Source organism: Chiloscyllium punctatum, chromosome 16 (assembly GCF_047496795.1).
Source record: "Chiloscyllium punctatum isolate Juve2018m chromosome 16, sChiPun1.3, whole genome shotgun sequence".
NCBI classification, from domain to species: Eukaryota; Metazoa; Chordata; class Chondrichthyes; order Orectolobiformes; family Hemiscylliidae; genus Chiloscyllium; species Chiloscyllium punctatum.
Window position 1 is genome coordinate 3,532,940 of NC_092754.1, and position 13,629 is coordinate 3,546,568.

Below are 13,629 nucleotides of genomic sequence, written 5' to 3' on the forward strand. Positions count from 1 at the left end.
TTTATTTTTCTAATTGGAGTGTGATCATCATTTATTTTATATGTCTGAAGTTATCCTGGGGTGGTGGATCTTCTTGTTTTTATATATATATAGCAGTTTGACTTTTCATCACTTCAGAAGACAGTTAAGATTGAAGCACATTAGTCCAAGACTAGAGTAAACAAATCAAGCGCCAGTGTTAGTGGGACCACTTGGGAGAATTAATCTGATACTTCTGATCACTGCGTGCCACTTCAGGAATTAATGGATAATCACTATCATCAGTGTTGGAGAAGGCCACTCATCAGGTCAGACTGCAGACAGGCTAAATGCAGAGCTAGCATTACATATTCCATCACCTACTTATGACTTGTGCAGAGAAACATCACTTACTTTTGAGGCTAGTCATTAGTATACTTTTATAACTACACATTGCTTTTTGTGAGGTTACAGTATATTTTAATGTAACTTGTTCTTTTAGAGATATGGATTTCAGAGCTCCTTCCTTTTCCAAAAAGCTAAGAATATCAAATCTTCATTTCTCTGTTAAGGCAGTATTCAGGGATTCACATAACTATCCTCTGTTGCACTGGATAGTTTTCAAAGTAAATAATATTGCAACATCAAAATGAAGCTCTTGTCTCTTGCAAAGGTAACCACATAGTTCAATAAATGTATGGATCGAACTCTTGTTTTTTTTACGTTAGGGATGTAAGAATACAGTCTGCCTGATCTATAGATTTAATCCACCTTTGGCTCCTATATAGAATTATAGCCAGTTTTTGTATTTTGTTAGAACTTGTAAATGACATAAATATATAAATAATAACTTTGAATCAGGAATCCTGAAGATGCCATAGGATGATATGTTGGGATTGATTTGTTTCAGATGAGATAGTGGCTTTGAAACGATTAAAAATGGAAAAGGAGAAGGAAGGGTTTCCAATTACGTCTCTCCGAGAAATCAACACAATTTTGAAAGCACAGCACCCAAACATTGTCACTGTTAGGGTAAGCAAGCAACAATTACTTTTGTGTGGGGCAGAGACATTCTGAGAGACTTAAGGTTATCCTGGTTTTTAACCAAGCTAGATTAGATCCAGTTTCGACTGGAATTTTTAAGCAAAGTTTGCAGAAATTCAGTATTTACTGTGGAAAAGAATATGGAAGATATAGACTATAGGGAAATAGATGGTGACATCTTGCAAAATGTCCAGATTACAGAGGAGGAAGTGCTGGATGTCTTGAAACGTTTAAAGGTGGATAAATCCCCAGGACCTGATCAGGTGTACCCGAGAACTCTGTGGGAAGCTAGAGAAGTGATTGCTGGGCGTCGCTGAGATATTTGTATCATCGATAGTCACAGGTGAGGGGTCGGAAGACTGGAGGTTGACAAACGTGGTGCCACTGTTTGAGAAGGGCGGTAAAGACAAATCAGTGAACTATAGACCGGTGAACCTGACCTCGGTGGTGGGCAAGTTGTTGGAGGGAATCCTGAGGGACAGGATGTACATGTATTTGGGAAGGCAAGGACTGATTCAGGATAGTCAACATTGCTTTGTGCGTGGGAAATCATGTCTCACAAACTTGATTGAGTTTTTTGAAGAAGTAACAAAGAAGATTGATGAGGGCAGAGCAGTAGATGAGATTTATATGGACTTCAGTAAGGCATTCGACAAGGTTCCCCATGGGAGACTGATTAGCAAGGTTAGACCTCATGGAATACAGGGAGAACTAGCCATTTGGATACAGAACTGGCTCAAAGGTAGAAGACAGAGGGTGGTGGTGGAGGGTTGTTTTTCAGACTGGAGGCCTGTGACCAGTGAAGTGCCACAAGGATCGGTGCTGGGCCCTCTACTTATTGTAATTTACATAAATGATTTGGATGCGAGCATAAGAGGTACAGTTAGTAAGTTTGCAGATGACACCAAAATTGGAAATGAAGTGGACAGTGAAGAGGGTTACCTCAGATTACAACAGGATCTGGACCAGATGAGCCAATGGGCTGAGAAGTGGCAGATGGAGTTTAATTCAGATAAATGCGAGTTGCTGCATTTTGGGAAAGCAAATCTTGGCAGGACTTATACACCTTAATGGTAAGGTCCTTGAGAGTGTTGCTGAACAAAGAGACCTTGGAGTGCAGGTTCATAGCTCCTTGAAAGTGGAGTCGCAGGTAGATAGGATAGTGAAGAAGGCATTTGGTATGCTTTCCTTTATTGGTCAGAGTATTGAGTACAGCAGTTGGGAGGTCATGTTGCGGCTGTCTAGGACATTGGTTAGGCACTGTTGGAATATTGCGTGCAATTCTGGTCTCCTTCCTGTTGGAAAGATATTGTGAAACTTGAAAGGGTTCAGAAAAGATTTACAAGGATGTTGCCAGGGTTGGAGGATCTGAGCTACAGGGAGAGGCTGAACAGGGTGGGGCTGTTTTCCCTGGAGCATCGGAGGCTAAGGGGTGACCTTATATAGGTTTACAAAATTATGAGGGGCATGGATAGGATAAATAGGCAAAGTCTTTTCCCTGGGGTCGGGAAGTCCAGAACTAAAGAGCAAAGGTTTAGGGTGAGAGGGGAAAGATATAAAAGAGACCTAAGGGGCAACTTTTTCACGCAGAGGGTGGTACGTGTATGGAATGAGCTGCCAAAGGATATCGTGGAGGCTGGTACAATTGCAACATTTAAGAGGAATTTGGATGGGTATATGAATAGGAAGGGTTTGGAGGGATATGGGCCAGGTGCTGGCAGGTGGGACTAGATTGGGTTGGGATATCTGGTCGGCATGGACAGGTTGGACCGAAGGGTCTGTTTCAATGCTGTACATCTCTATGACTCTAAATTCTCCAGGTTACGTTGATCATTTTTGAGTGTGATTTGATACTTTGATGGATTTGTGCCACCTACTGGAATATAGGTGTGGGAGAGGGAACAGCTGAAGGGAAATTACTTTTGAACTTCCTAAGCTTGCAACTACAGTGGAAGCTTGTTATAACCTGGTTCAATATACTCTTATAACATTTATAGTGCAAGGGTTCTCATTACTCCCATAAAGGTAAATATATTCAGATCTTCATTCTGGTTGTTCAGAATTGGAAAGAATAGTGTTTTCTTCTTAATGCAGTCCAGCAAGAAAACCGTTTTACTTTTGGGCCCCATCATCCACATTGTTTGTATTTCCAGCTCTCTCCCAGGGCTATAGATTTAAATGCAATTTTGTGTAAATGAGAGAGAAGTGAAGTTCATGCTGTCTTAGTGAAAGCTAATAGTGAAAATAAATACTTCTTGAATCTCTTGTTATTTCTTCAGGAAATTGTAGTGGGGAGCAACATGGATAAGATATACATAGTTATGAATTATGTTGAACATGACCTCAAGAGCTTAATGGAAACCATGAAGCAACCATTCTTACCAGGTACAGTCCGTGTTGCACATTGTGAACAACGCAAAGTCAGCAATCTGAAATACTTAACATGCAAATGTTAGTGCATTTGGAAGTAATGCAAATGTTTTGCTTCTTATTTCTGCACATAGTTTAATAAATGTATGGAGTGAACTCTTTAGTTTTTTTCTATATGTTAGGGATCTAACAATACAGCCTAACATTTTAATCTATGGATTCAGAAATTTTCTTTGTAAATTATGTATGTATTGAATTACTTCAATCTTAAATTCTAACTTCTAATGACAAAGATATTCCTTGGCTTCAATAAAACTTGTCGGTATTTGGGTTAACATTCTCAGATTGAGCGAGTTCTCAGTTTCTCTAACCTCCTGTTTTGTTTTTGTTGTTTAAGGTTATGATTTTTGATGATGGCATTACTAGATTCTGTGTACCACATTTACTTCTGTATAAGGTTGAAAGCCTTTGCTCCGATTTGGCGTTCAAAATGAGAATGTCAGTAAAAATTGATTTGCAGCTGCAAGTCATTTGCTTAGCTCCATGTCAAGTTGCACATGATATTTGATAGCTTACTTAAATATTGTCACCGAGAGATGAGGGCATCAACTATGTCAAGAGTCAGGGTACCTCCCGAGTTTCAGCATTGCAAATAACAATGTGGAATTTCCACTTTCCAGCTTCACCTTCACTTGCAATAAATCTCTTGACAGGATATCATCCAGTATCAAGGACAATAACTATTCTCAGACATCTTTGCTGATTATTGAGAAGACAGTCACTACTTTGAAGTCAGAATTAAATTATTCAACATAAGGTTCTTTTGACACTGTGACTTCATAGTGAAGATATAAAAGTTTTATAACATTTCAAAAATACCTGCATTTTTGATTGAGGAAAGTGATGTGTATAATCTGACCAATTTACATTGTTTTCCTTTATTGTCCAGTATCTGTCCTATAAATGAGTTGCTTCAAGAGTAAGTTTATGAAATGAGCATTCTTCTTGGAAACTGATTTTTGAGTGACTTAATTGTTAGTGGAATTATAATACTTAAAAGCAAATCTTCCACTGTTTGATGTGATAGGGACAAGCTGTCAATGGCTCGGCATCTTGAAGTACACCGCAAATCTCTCTTCATTTCCTGTTGTAAATTGAAATTTATTACTGAACCAATGTGGTTAAATGCATTTTGTTTAGAATGTGGCCATTTCCCTTGTTGGCTTTAAATATTGCATCTGCAGATGTGCTTTTAAAACTTGTGTGCAGTTTGCAATTTGACCACTGTGTGGAGCAAGGCTTCCAGATCTTTGTACCAACCATTTCTGACTAAGTTTAAAAAAAAATGATTAGTTCACCAGAACGTTTTGTAAAATAAATACTTCTTGGGATGTGGGTAATTTTGGCAGCATTCCCCATCTGTTTCTTTGAGGACTATGAACCAATTCTGAGATAGTGTCAGGTGGTAGGCCATCAGACTGGGTATGAGAGGCAGCATTCCCTTCCCTGTGATTTATTGGGTTTTTACTGCAGTCAGTGGCCTTCACTGTCACTTTTGATGCTAGCCGGCAAATGTCCAGATTTAACTTTCTAGTCTAGTACCAGAACCTCAGAAATTGTGTTTAGGATTATTTTCTGACTTTTCTTGGTAGAATTTCATAAGGGATGTGAGTCAAATACTGATCAGGATAGGGTGACTGGAAAGCATTGATAGAATTTTACTAGATAATGTAAAAGGATGTGGAAGCTAGGCACATGGATGGAATTAAGGCCACAATCTCTCCAAATGATGGAATAGACTCAAGGGACTGAATGACTTTCTCCTGTAGAGGTTGGAAGGCTGGCTAGGAGAGTTTTGGAACAGTTGAGGCTGGAGATGACAGCATCTGGGATTTAGTGAGTGCGATGCAGATGCAAGGAAGAGCAATCTTTTGGTGTTGGACATGAATAGCCTTAAAAGGACCAGAGGTTATATATGTGTCCCTTGGTTGTTCAGGCTGCTGAGATTGTGAACTGTCAAATGCAATCCAAGAGAGCTGCCACAGGGGGCAGGAGCTGAAATCAGGCCAGTGATGTAGTAATTCTAATGAGAGGAGAGCAGGACAACTTCAGCCTTGCTGATGTATGAAGAAAATTCTGGCTCATAGACATCATAATGAACAACACAGAATTAAATAATGGGAGATTGTAGAACAGTAAGTGTTGGTGTTATACAGAAACGGATGGAATGTTGTGGATAGTATTGCTAAAGAAGCGAAGTTTCAGCAAGGGATATAAAGGCTAAAGATTGAAGTTTCAAAAACAACCAGTGTGATTGCGGCTGTGAAAGCGAAACACAGGAAGGGAACCATGATAACACAATTGACACAGAGGATAGAAGGTTTCTCTTTAGTCACTTCAACAGTTGTGGGAAGGTTGAGGGCAAAAACTGTAGTGGCAATCGCACTATTACTGACATGGACCAAAGAATCGCCCATGTGTGAAAACTCCTCAGTCTTCATAATCTGCTTCCAGGTGAAGTTAAAACACTGATGATACAACTTCTAAAAGGTGTTCGACATCTTCATGATAACTGGATCTTGCATCGGGACCTAAAGACATCTAATCTATTACTGAGTCATTCGGGAATCCTCAAGGTCAGTGCTGCTGCATTGAGACACATTCCACTTTAATAGGATTGTACTCTAGTCTGTCTTTCTCTGGAAGCCTTTAGGCTTTGTGATTGCCATGTTCAAACTGTAGATGTTATGGATCTGCACATTCTTAGCTTTGTAATTTATTTTTTTTGCGTCTTAGCTTAGCAACATCAAATCTGTTGTAATGCCACGTATTCCTACAACCACGTTATGTCCCCTGTTTAACAAGTGAGATGTTCTTTTCCTATTCATTATATACAGGTCGCTGTACCATTTCCTAATTTAAACCCAGCAAACCATCTGCTCCCAGCCATGTTCCTCGGATAGTTTTGGCTTTTATTGGCATGTAGGTGATCAAATCACTGAGAATGGCTATAAAGGCAATAGGTTAATCTCTTTTCCTCCCATTTTGTTGATTTCAAGTTACTCTTTCTCTGCTGTTGTTTATACAATATTATACCAAGAATAAATCTGCTGCTGCTAAGATTCACTGGCTGCTCTTTGCCAGAGCATTAAGACCTTACCTGGCTGCATTATACTGTATTCACACCAATAACTAACTGCTCATTCCAGGCAGGTGCAGGTTGGTCTACATAATGCACATTCATAATTTATCATTTTAGACTGCATCATCAATAAATACTATTTAAAGCAAGCACTGACCTTTGACTATTTCTTTCTAAGATCAGTACATACAGTGTTGGTTCTTTATGAGCAGATCAACTTTCTGATTGGCCCATTTAAAGCACTTGATGTTTGTAGAAAATGAAAATATGTTGTTGAATTGTCTTGGTGACAGATGCTAGCTTGCCCATGGAATAATTTAAAACATGTCTTCCTGAACATTATCTAGATTGGTGACTTTGGACTTGCCCGAGAATATGGCTCCCCACTGAAACCTTACACCCCAGTAGTAGTAACTCTTTGGTATCGAACCCCTGAGCTGTTACTTGGAGCAAAGGTTAGTGATCTAAGCCTGGGAATGGGGTGGGTAATTTACAAACAGAGTACTCTTTCTGACAGTATCATTGTATTGGATGCTTTCTACCGATCACTAGAGAAGCTATTCATTATTTTTATGCAAGTGGCCTGCTTCTGTGCTGTACTTTGCAACATTCTTGTGGATTTATCAGTCAGCTAATTAAGTATTAATTGCTAAACTCTTGCCTTGTTGAACTGAATTCTGGAACATATTAGATTCCCTACAGTATGGAAACAGGCCATTTGGCTCAACAAGTCCACACTGACCCTTTGAAGAGTAACCCACGCAGGCCCATTCCCCTACCCTAAAGCAGGGGTAAACATACACTATGGGCAATTTAACACGACCATTTCATCTGACCTGCACATCTTTGGATTGTGGGAAGAAATTGGAGCACCCGGAGGAAACTCATGCAGACACTGGGAGAATTTACAAACTCCACACAGTCATCTGAGGTGGGAATCAAACCTGAGTCCCTGCAGCTGTGAGGCAGCAGTGCGAACCACTGAGTCACCATGCTGCCCTATATGGCTAGTTCATTTCAGTAGGTAAGGCGATGTGGGGAAAGTATTGTATGACATGGGGTGAACCCTCATGCTAATTTTAACCAGACACAGGAAAACTCAACTCACCTCGTAATCTGTAAAAGTGAGTAATAAAGAATCTCCAAATCCTACTATTTAAAGAAAAATATAACAATTTATTTTTTAACTCCAAGAAAAAAAAGAGAACATTTTAAACAACAACTACCTCTTTGTCTGATTGATTTATCTACCTCCCACTCTACAACAATATACTGATCTGAGAAAACCCCCGATTAAGTTTTACACAAAAAAAAACTTTCAAAACCAGTCAGCGATGTCTCCCCTTATTATCTTCCTCTGTAGATTTTTCTGGATTTTTTCTTCAGTCTTCTGCACAGATTTCATAGGAGGTACCTTTTGGAGAGTGATTCTTTCGCCAGTTGGTTGGTGCTCTTTGCCGTTCTGGCTAACTGTTCAAAATGCCGGATTTTTATACCCCAAAACATCAAATTGTGTCTTTGGTTTGATGTCATCAAAATGTTCAAAATCAAGTTTGATTGGGTTTTGGTATATTGGGGCATAATTTAAACTGATTGGTCAAACTTGAATTTATTGTGTAACATAGAAACTCAGTTCCAGCTATTTGTTTCACAGCCAAATGTCACATTTTAAAATTGTTCAGCATACTCTGTGCTTGTTAAATCCTTGCCAGCTTGCACTCTCTCAAAGGTACAGTACACACCTACAACTTCATAACAGAATTTTGCAATAGATGTGCAGAATGTGGATTATCATTATCTGCTGGCTCATTTCAGTATTCGTGTAAAATTACATTTGCATCCACATTATTATGAACAGTGTATGCCTCTCCGTTGAGATTTATTTACTTGTTTTTAACTTGTGAAATTTGACAGAACAAATATTGGGCTTTTTTGTTTGGCTATGATTGCATTCATACACAATTGATATTGCTTAAAGATTCTGAAAGTGGATATTTAAAAACTTATCTCTCATGATCTCGACCTAGGGTTTCTTTTTGGAAGTGAGAGAGAGAAAATGTTGCTACTGACATCCTATCTTTATGTTTTGCAGGAATACTCAACTGCTATTGATTTGTGGTCAGTGGGCTGTATCTTTGCTGAATTCCTAACTCAGAAACCTTTGTTTCCAGGGAAATCTGAAATTGATCAGATTAACAAAATCTTTAAGGTATACAAGCATATTAAAACAGGGGTGTGTCTTGATTTTGTACAAATGAGGCGAACGGCTGGATTGTTTAAAAACCGAAAGAACTACAGACATTGGGATTATCTGTAATGTCTGTATTATTTATTTTCTTTTACACTAATTACTTTAATTTCCTGCTGCAGTGGAACTGACTTTAAACCTGCCTTTTTTGATGGGTTCCCAAATTGTTATACACCAGAAAAGATCCTGTCCATATCGCTTTAATAATATTAAAGATGAAGCTGCTGCCTGTCTTGGGAGCTCATTCCTTCCACCTTCCACTTCAACGCAAGCACTTTGAATTCTACCTCATGCAGTATTTTTGACCTCTGAGAAGAATTGCCAGGCTTATGCTGTTCTTGCAGTAGTTAGCCATTTTGCATCTACCCCCATTATGCCAATGCTTCCACCAGATCCAGTCATGCCTTGGCTGCATTGAATGCTTCACTTGGTTTCATTCCACTTCTTCACTTCCTTGTGGATCATCAAATCCGGAAAATTTAATAAAATGGCTAATTCCTTAATCCCAGAATCTGAATGGAATATAGACTGATAAAATGCTTGAAAATCTTTGGATAATCTGAGCTAGGTTGTTTAGGAGTTCCTTGATAATTACACTGCATTGATAGAATAATTGAAAGTGAAGGCTACAGTTTAAAATATAGCTCGCCCTTAATATATTGAGCTGTGTAATGATTTTCTCCTTGCAGGAGCTGGGTACACCAAGTGAGAAGATCTGGCCTGGTTACAATGAACTTCCTGCAGTGAAGAAAATGACCTTTACTGAATATCCATTCAACAACCTGAGGAAACGGTTTGGGGCCCTTTTATCTGATCAAGGCTTTGACCTCATGAACAAGTAAGTTTTAGGGGCCTCTATGTGAATTTAGCAGTGTGTTTTAATTTACTGTAAGTTACAGAACATATAAATTAAGAGCAAGAGTTAATCCCTTGACCTGAAAGCTTGCTCCATCATTAAGATTGTAGCTGAAATGATGACTCTTATGTTCCTGCCTACTCTTGATAGTCTGTCAGCTCTGCCCCGAAAAAACATCGGAAAGAGCTCTGAGCCTTTTCCATCCTGTGCAGTAGAAGTGCTTCCTAACATCTCTTCTGGATAGTGTGGCGTTAATTCTCAGACTCTGCCCCAATTTTAGAATCCCAAACCAATAGAAAAAGTTTATATTTGTTTACCCAAACGTTTCCTGTTAACGTCTTGAAGATTTTGATCAGATCACACCATAATCTTCTGAATTCTAGAGAAAACTGGTGAATTTATGTAATCCCTCCTCATAACTGGAGTCCCAGGTATCATTCTTGTAAACCTATGTTGTATTCCCTTCAAAGCCAATATGTCCTTCTTAAGGTGTGGTGTTGAAATCTGCTGAGTGGTAGGGACACAAGCACTGTACCACAAAAGATCTATTTGCTGTATTGAAAAGTGCAAGACAAATGATGTAAACTGGAAACAAATTATACCCTAAATGTTAAATTCTTTCCATAATTCTGCTTAAATAAGTTTATTTGCATGAATTTTAAAACAATGCAAGCAATTGCTGCATTTGAACATTTTACCATTTTTATTAAAGCTTATTTAATGTTCACTTCATTTCAATCAACTTGAAGATGAACAATATTTTGTGTCAATTTGAGTACATTTGTGTGGCTTTGAAATGGGGGCATCTAGTTTTCCTAAGTTTAATTTTTTGATGAGTGCACATATCTTGAAAGCTAAGAAATATATTGTTACAAGATCTGTATAATATCAAGAACTCTTTCGTTTTGAAACAGGTTCTTGACCTATTGCCCTGCCAAAAGAATTACAGCGGAAGAAGCATTAAAACATGAGTATTTCAGGGAGACTCCGCTCCCTATAGAATCAGCCATGTTCCCAACCTGGCCTGCAAAGAGTGAGCAGCAACGAGTTAAACGTGGCACTAGTCCTCGGCCCCCTGAGGGTGGACTTGGTTATAGTCAACTGGTAAGTTGTTTATATTTCTGCGTAACTGGTAGTAGGAAAAGTGAACAGAAGTGTCAGCTAAAATATTGAGAACTAGCACACTGTCTAGTTTGGAGAGACGATTCGAAGGAGTAGGGTAACCAATAGTGAAGCCGTGAGAAGTGGGTGGAGATGTAAACTAAAACCATATAGGAAGACTGAATAACAGACTTAAACACGAGGAGGCTATGACCTTGGTGAATCCGTTCAGATTTTTCTGCATTAGAACCAAAACTCGAGGATGGTGGTGCAAATTATAAACTGGGATGAGAATTGTACCTGTGGTATGTTGAACAGTTAGCCATGGATGAGTGAACAGCATCCTGGTGAAGCGCAAGAAGGGATTAGTGGAGTTCTGTGGGATTTGACATTGTGTTTGTGAAATGAAAGTCAGTAGACAGAGTTAACTTATTAGAGAAATTAAACCTGATCATAAATGCTTGGAAAGGTTTTAAAATGATGATTCAACAGTCTGTTCTTTTGTGCTGAGCTCAAAGCCCTTTTGACTCCCTTTCCATTGTATTTTCAATCTCTCTCTCTTTCAAACTGACATGTTTTGCTTCGCGCACTCCCATTCTGACACCAATTGGGACAAGTACGTATGCTTGTAGTGCTTGGTATTTTCTCCACTATTCAAGTGGACACAGTCAAAAAAAACTTCCATTGTGTGAAATAGCTCTTCAGCATGAAAATGTATTTTTCATTTCAAATGTTGTCTATAGCAAAATAATTTCTGAATGTTATAAATGGTCTGGTACAGATTAAAACACCCCCACGCCAGTAACTGTTCACATTAGCAAGATTTGGATGTTTCAGGAAATTGTCACAGATTAAAGTATAATATTTGTTATTGATCCTGTTCTGAAGCCTGGTAACTTTATTCAGTGTAACACAGTTGGATGTAGCCACTTGTCTGCCTGGGGAATTAGGTTGACTGAAATTGGATTTGTCATCCACCCGGCCTGGCCTGGCCTCAGTATTGAGTGCTTAACAGCTATAGGAAAGAATTCTTTCTTAGCAGTCATGATCTCATGAGAAAATAATAAAGGAGAGAAATGAAACGGATACTTTGTAAACGCACTTACTTTGTTCTATTTGCAAACACTTTCTCTTTTTTGCAGGGCGATGATGATTTGAAAGACACAGGCTTCCATCTGACAACCACCAACCAGGGAGCCTCTGCTGCTGGACCAGGTTTCAGCCTCAAGTTCTAATGCCCTGACTTTTTATTTGAAGATCAGGGTGAAAGACAATTCAGTAGCTCAAAGATGCCTGTCACATTTGGTATCTTAAACTCTGCTCTCTAGTGGAAGTTGTGCTGTATTTCTTGTACAGCATTACAGGTCAGCGAGCTCCATCTTTTTTTTAAACTTTTAAATATCCATTTGTAAAATTTAAAATAATTTAATCAAGTCAATTGCAATGTGGAGAATAATTGTTCAACTTGACTGGTTAAAGTGGAATATTTTGTGTACATGTAGAGTTTTGGTAAACTTAAAAATAAACATGAGTAAAAGTTCATTTTACTTGGTTATTAGCTGAGCTCCGTATAGGTTTCACTCCAGAGCAGGGAGCTTATGTTATGGATTAGTAATTCGTTCAACATATTAATGTGATGTGAGTAGTTATTGAGACTCAGCTAAATGCTGTTCAGAAAGGTGCAAGTTAGAGATTCTGGTTTTCAAGGTCAGTTTGTACCCAGTTTGAACCAAAGAATAAGCTGAGATAATATATTTTGAATATGATACATGCAATCATTTTCTTAATTTTAATAAACTTGAAAGGGGCAGGATGGGACATGGAAATATATTAATAAATTGGGCAGGTCTCCAAGGAGGTAGCAGAATTTTTTTTCTAAAATCAATTTATTCAGTTCTGTCAGAAGACAGGCCTTATTTGGGTGAAATGTCTCTATTTGGGTGGTTACCTATTTAAAACAAAAATGTGATTAAACAACTTTTCAATAGTATTGAAATGCAAATTAAACATTCCTGAGTAATTTGAAATGCAAAAATTGCCTGTCTTTACAAAATCTAATGAGAATATAAACTCATTATTTATCTGTATATGGGACGAGATGGACAAAACTATAAGACAAAACAGGAGACTGGAAAAATGGGCACAGTGTAATAATGGGATATCAGAATTAAGAAAAATATGAAGGGTGTAAAAATATTAGAATTTTAGCCAGGGAATGGAGGCATTGAACTATTAACGGTGACTGAAAAATAACTCAATATCGTGTGACACTGAAAGGGGAGTATGCCAAGGGAGGCAGCAGATTAAAACTTTCATTTGCAAGATTTAGGAAATTGAAGGTGAACAATACACTTGACGAATTATTACAAATAGTAATGAAATTTGAGACCCTAAACATGTTTTTCAAACCTTGTTGTCAAGTCTTCGGGTCTCGCTGGATTGAAAAGTGATGGACTGTTGAATTGCAGATCTTGGAGTCTGATCAAGTATGGCAAAATGGAATGGACTTGAGGAAGGGATTACACAAACCAAGGATGGGGTTTAAGGCAGTGAATGATAAGATATATTCTGAAATGACAGACCTGCTGTGAGGAGGTTGCAGAGCCTAACAATGGATTTGTGGTTTTTGTTGATATAATACACTGACTGATCCCCAAGGACTTGCATCATCTAAAATGAGGAATATTATCTTGGATTGATGCAGCTGAAAGATAAATACTTTCCACACTGTTTGCTGTTTGTGTCTCAAATTCCACTGATTGTGGAATTCAGTGTAAGGGTGTTTATAATTTCTGTAAATGACCCCAGTGCAGAGTATTGTTTATATGTCTTTTTTAAACTCCAATGTCAAATGTGAAATAATTCAGAAATCTCAACACAAGTCAATGGGAAGGTGGAGCAAGGTTGAAT

The 13,629-nt window shown here is 38.3% G+C and overlaps 1 protein-coding gene across 12 annotated transcripts in view; it reads left to right on the forward strand.

Annotated features, from left to right (window-relative positions):
- cdk11b (cyclin dependent kinase 11B) overlaps positions 1-12,261 on the forward strand; it is a 61,348-nt gene extending 49,087 nt beyond the window's left edge. For all 12 annotated transcript variants that reach the window (XM_072586025.1, XM_072586030.1, XM_072586024.1 and 9 more), the window contains 8 exons: positions 869-990; positions 3,282-3,387; positions 5,887-6,008; positions 6,862-6,969; positions 8,607-8,723; positions 9,452-9,600; positions 10,533-10,722; positions 11,862-12,261. In XM_072586025.1, the coding sequence (XP_072442126.1) occupies positions 869-990; positions 3,282-3,387; positions 5,887-6,008; positions 6,862-6,969; positions 8,607-8,723; positions 9,452-9,600; positions 10,533-10,722; positions 11,862-11,954 (1,007 nt within the window). In that variant the 3' untranslated portion in view covers positions 11,955-12,261. The remainder of the gene's footprint in view (positions 1-868; positions 991-3,281; positions 3,388-5,886; positions 6,009-6,861; positions 6,970-8,606; positions 8,724-9,451; positions 9,601-10,532; positions 10,723-11,861) is intronic.
- The last annotated feature ends 1,368 nt before the right edge of the window (positions 12,262-13,629 follow it).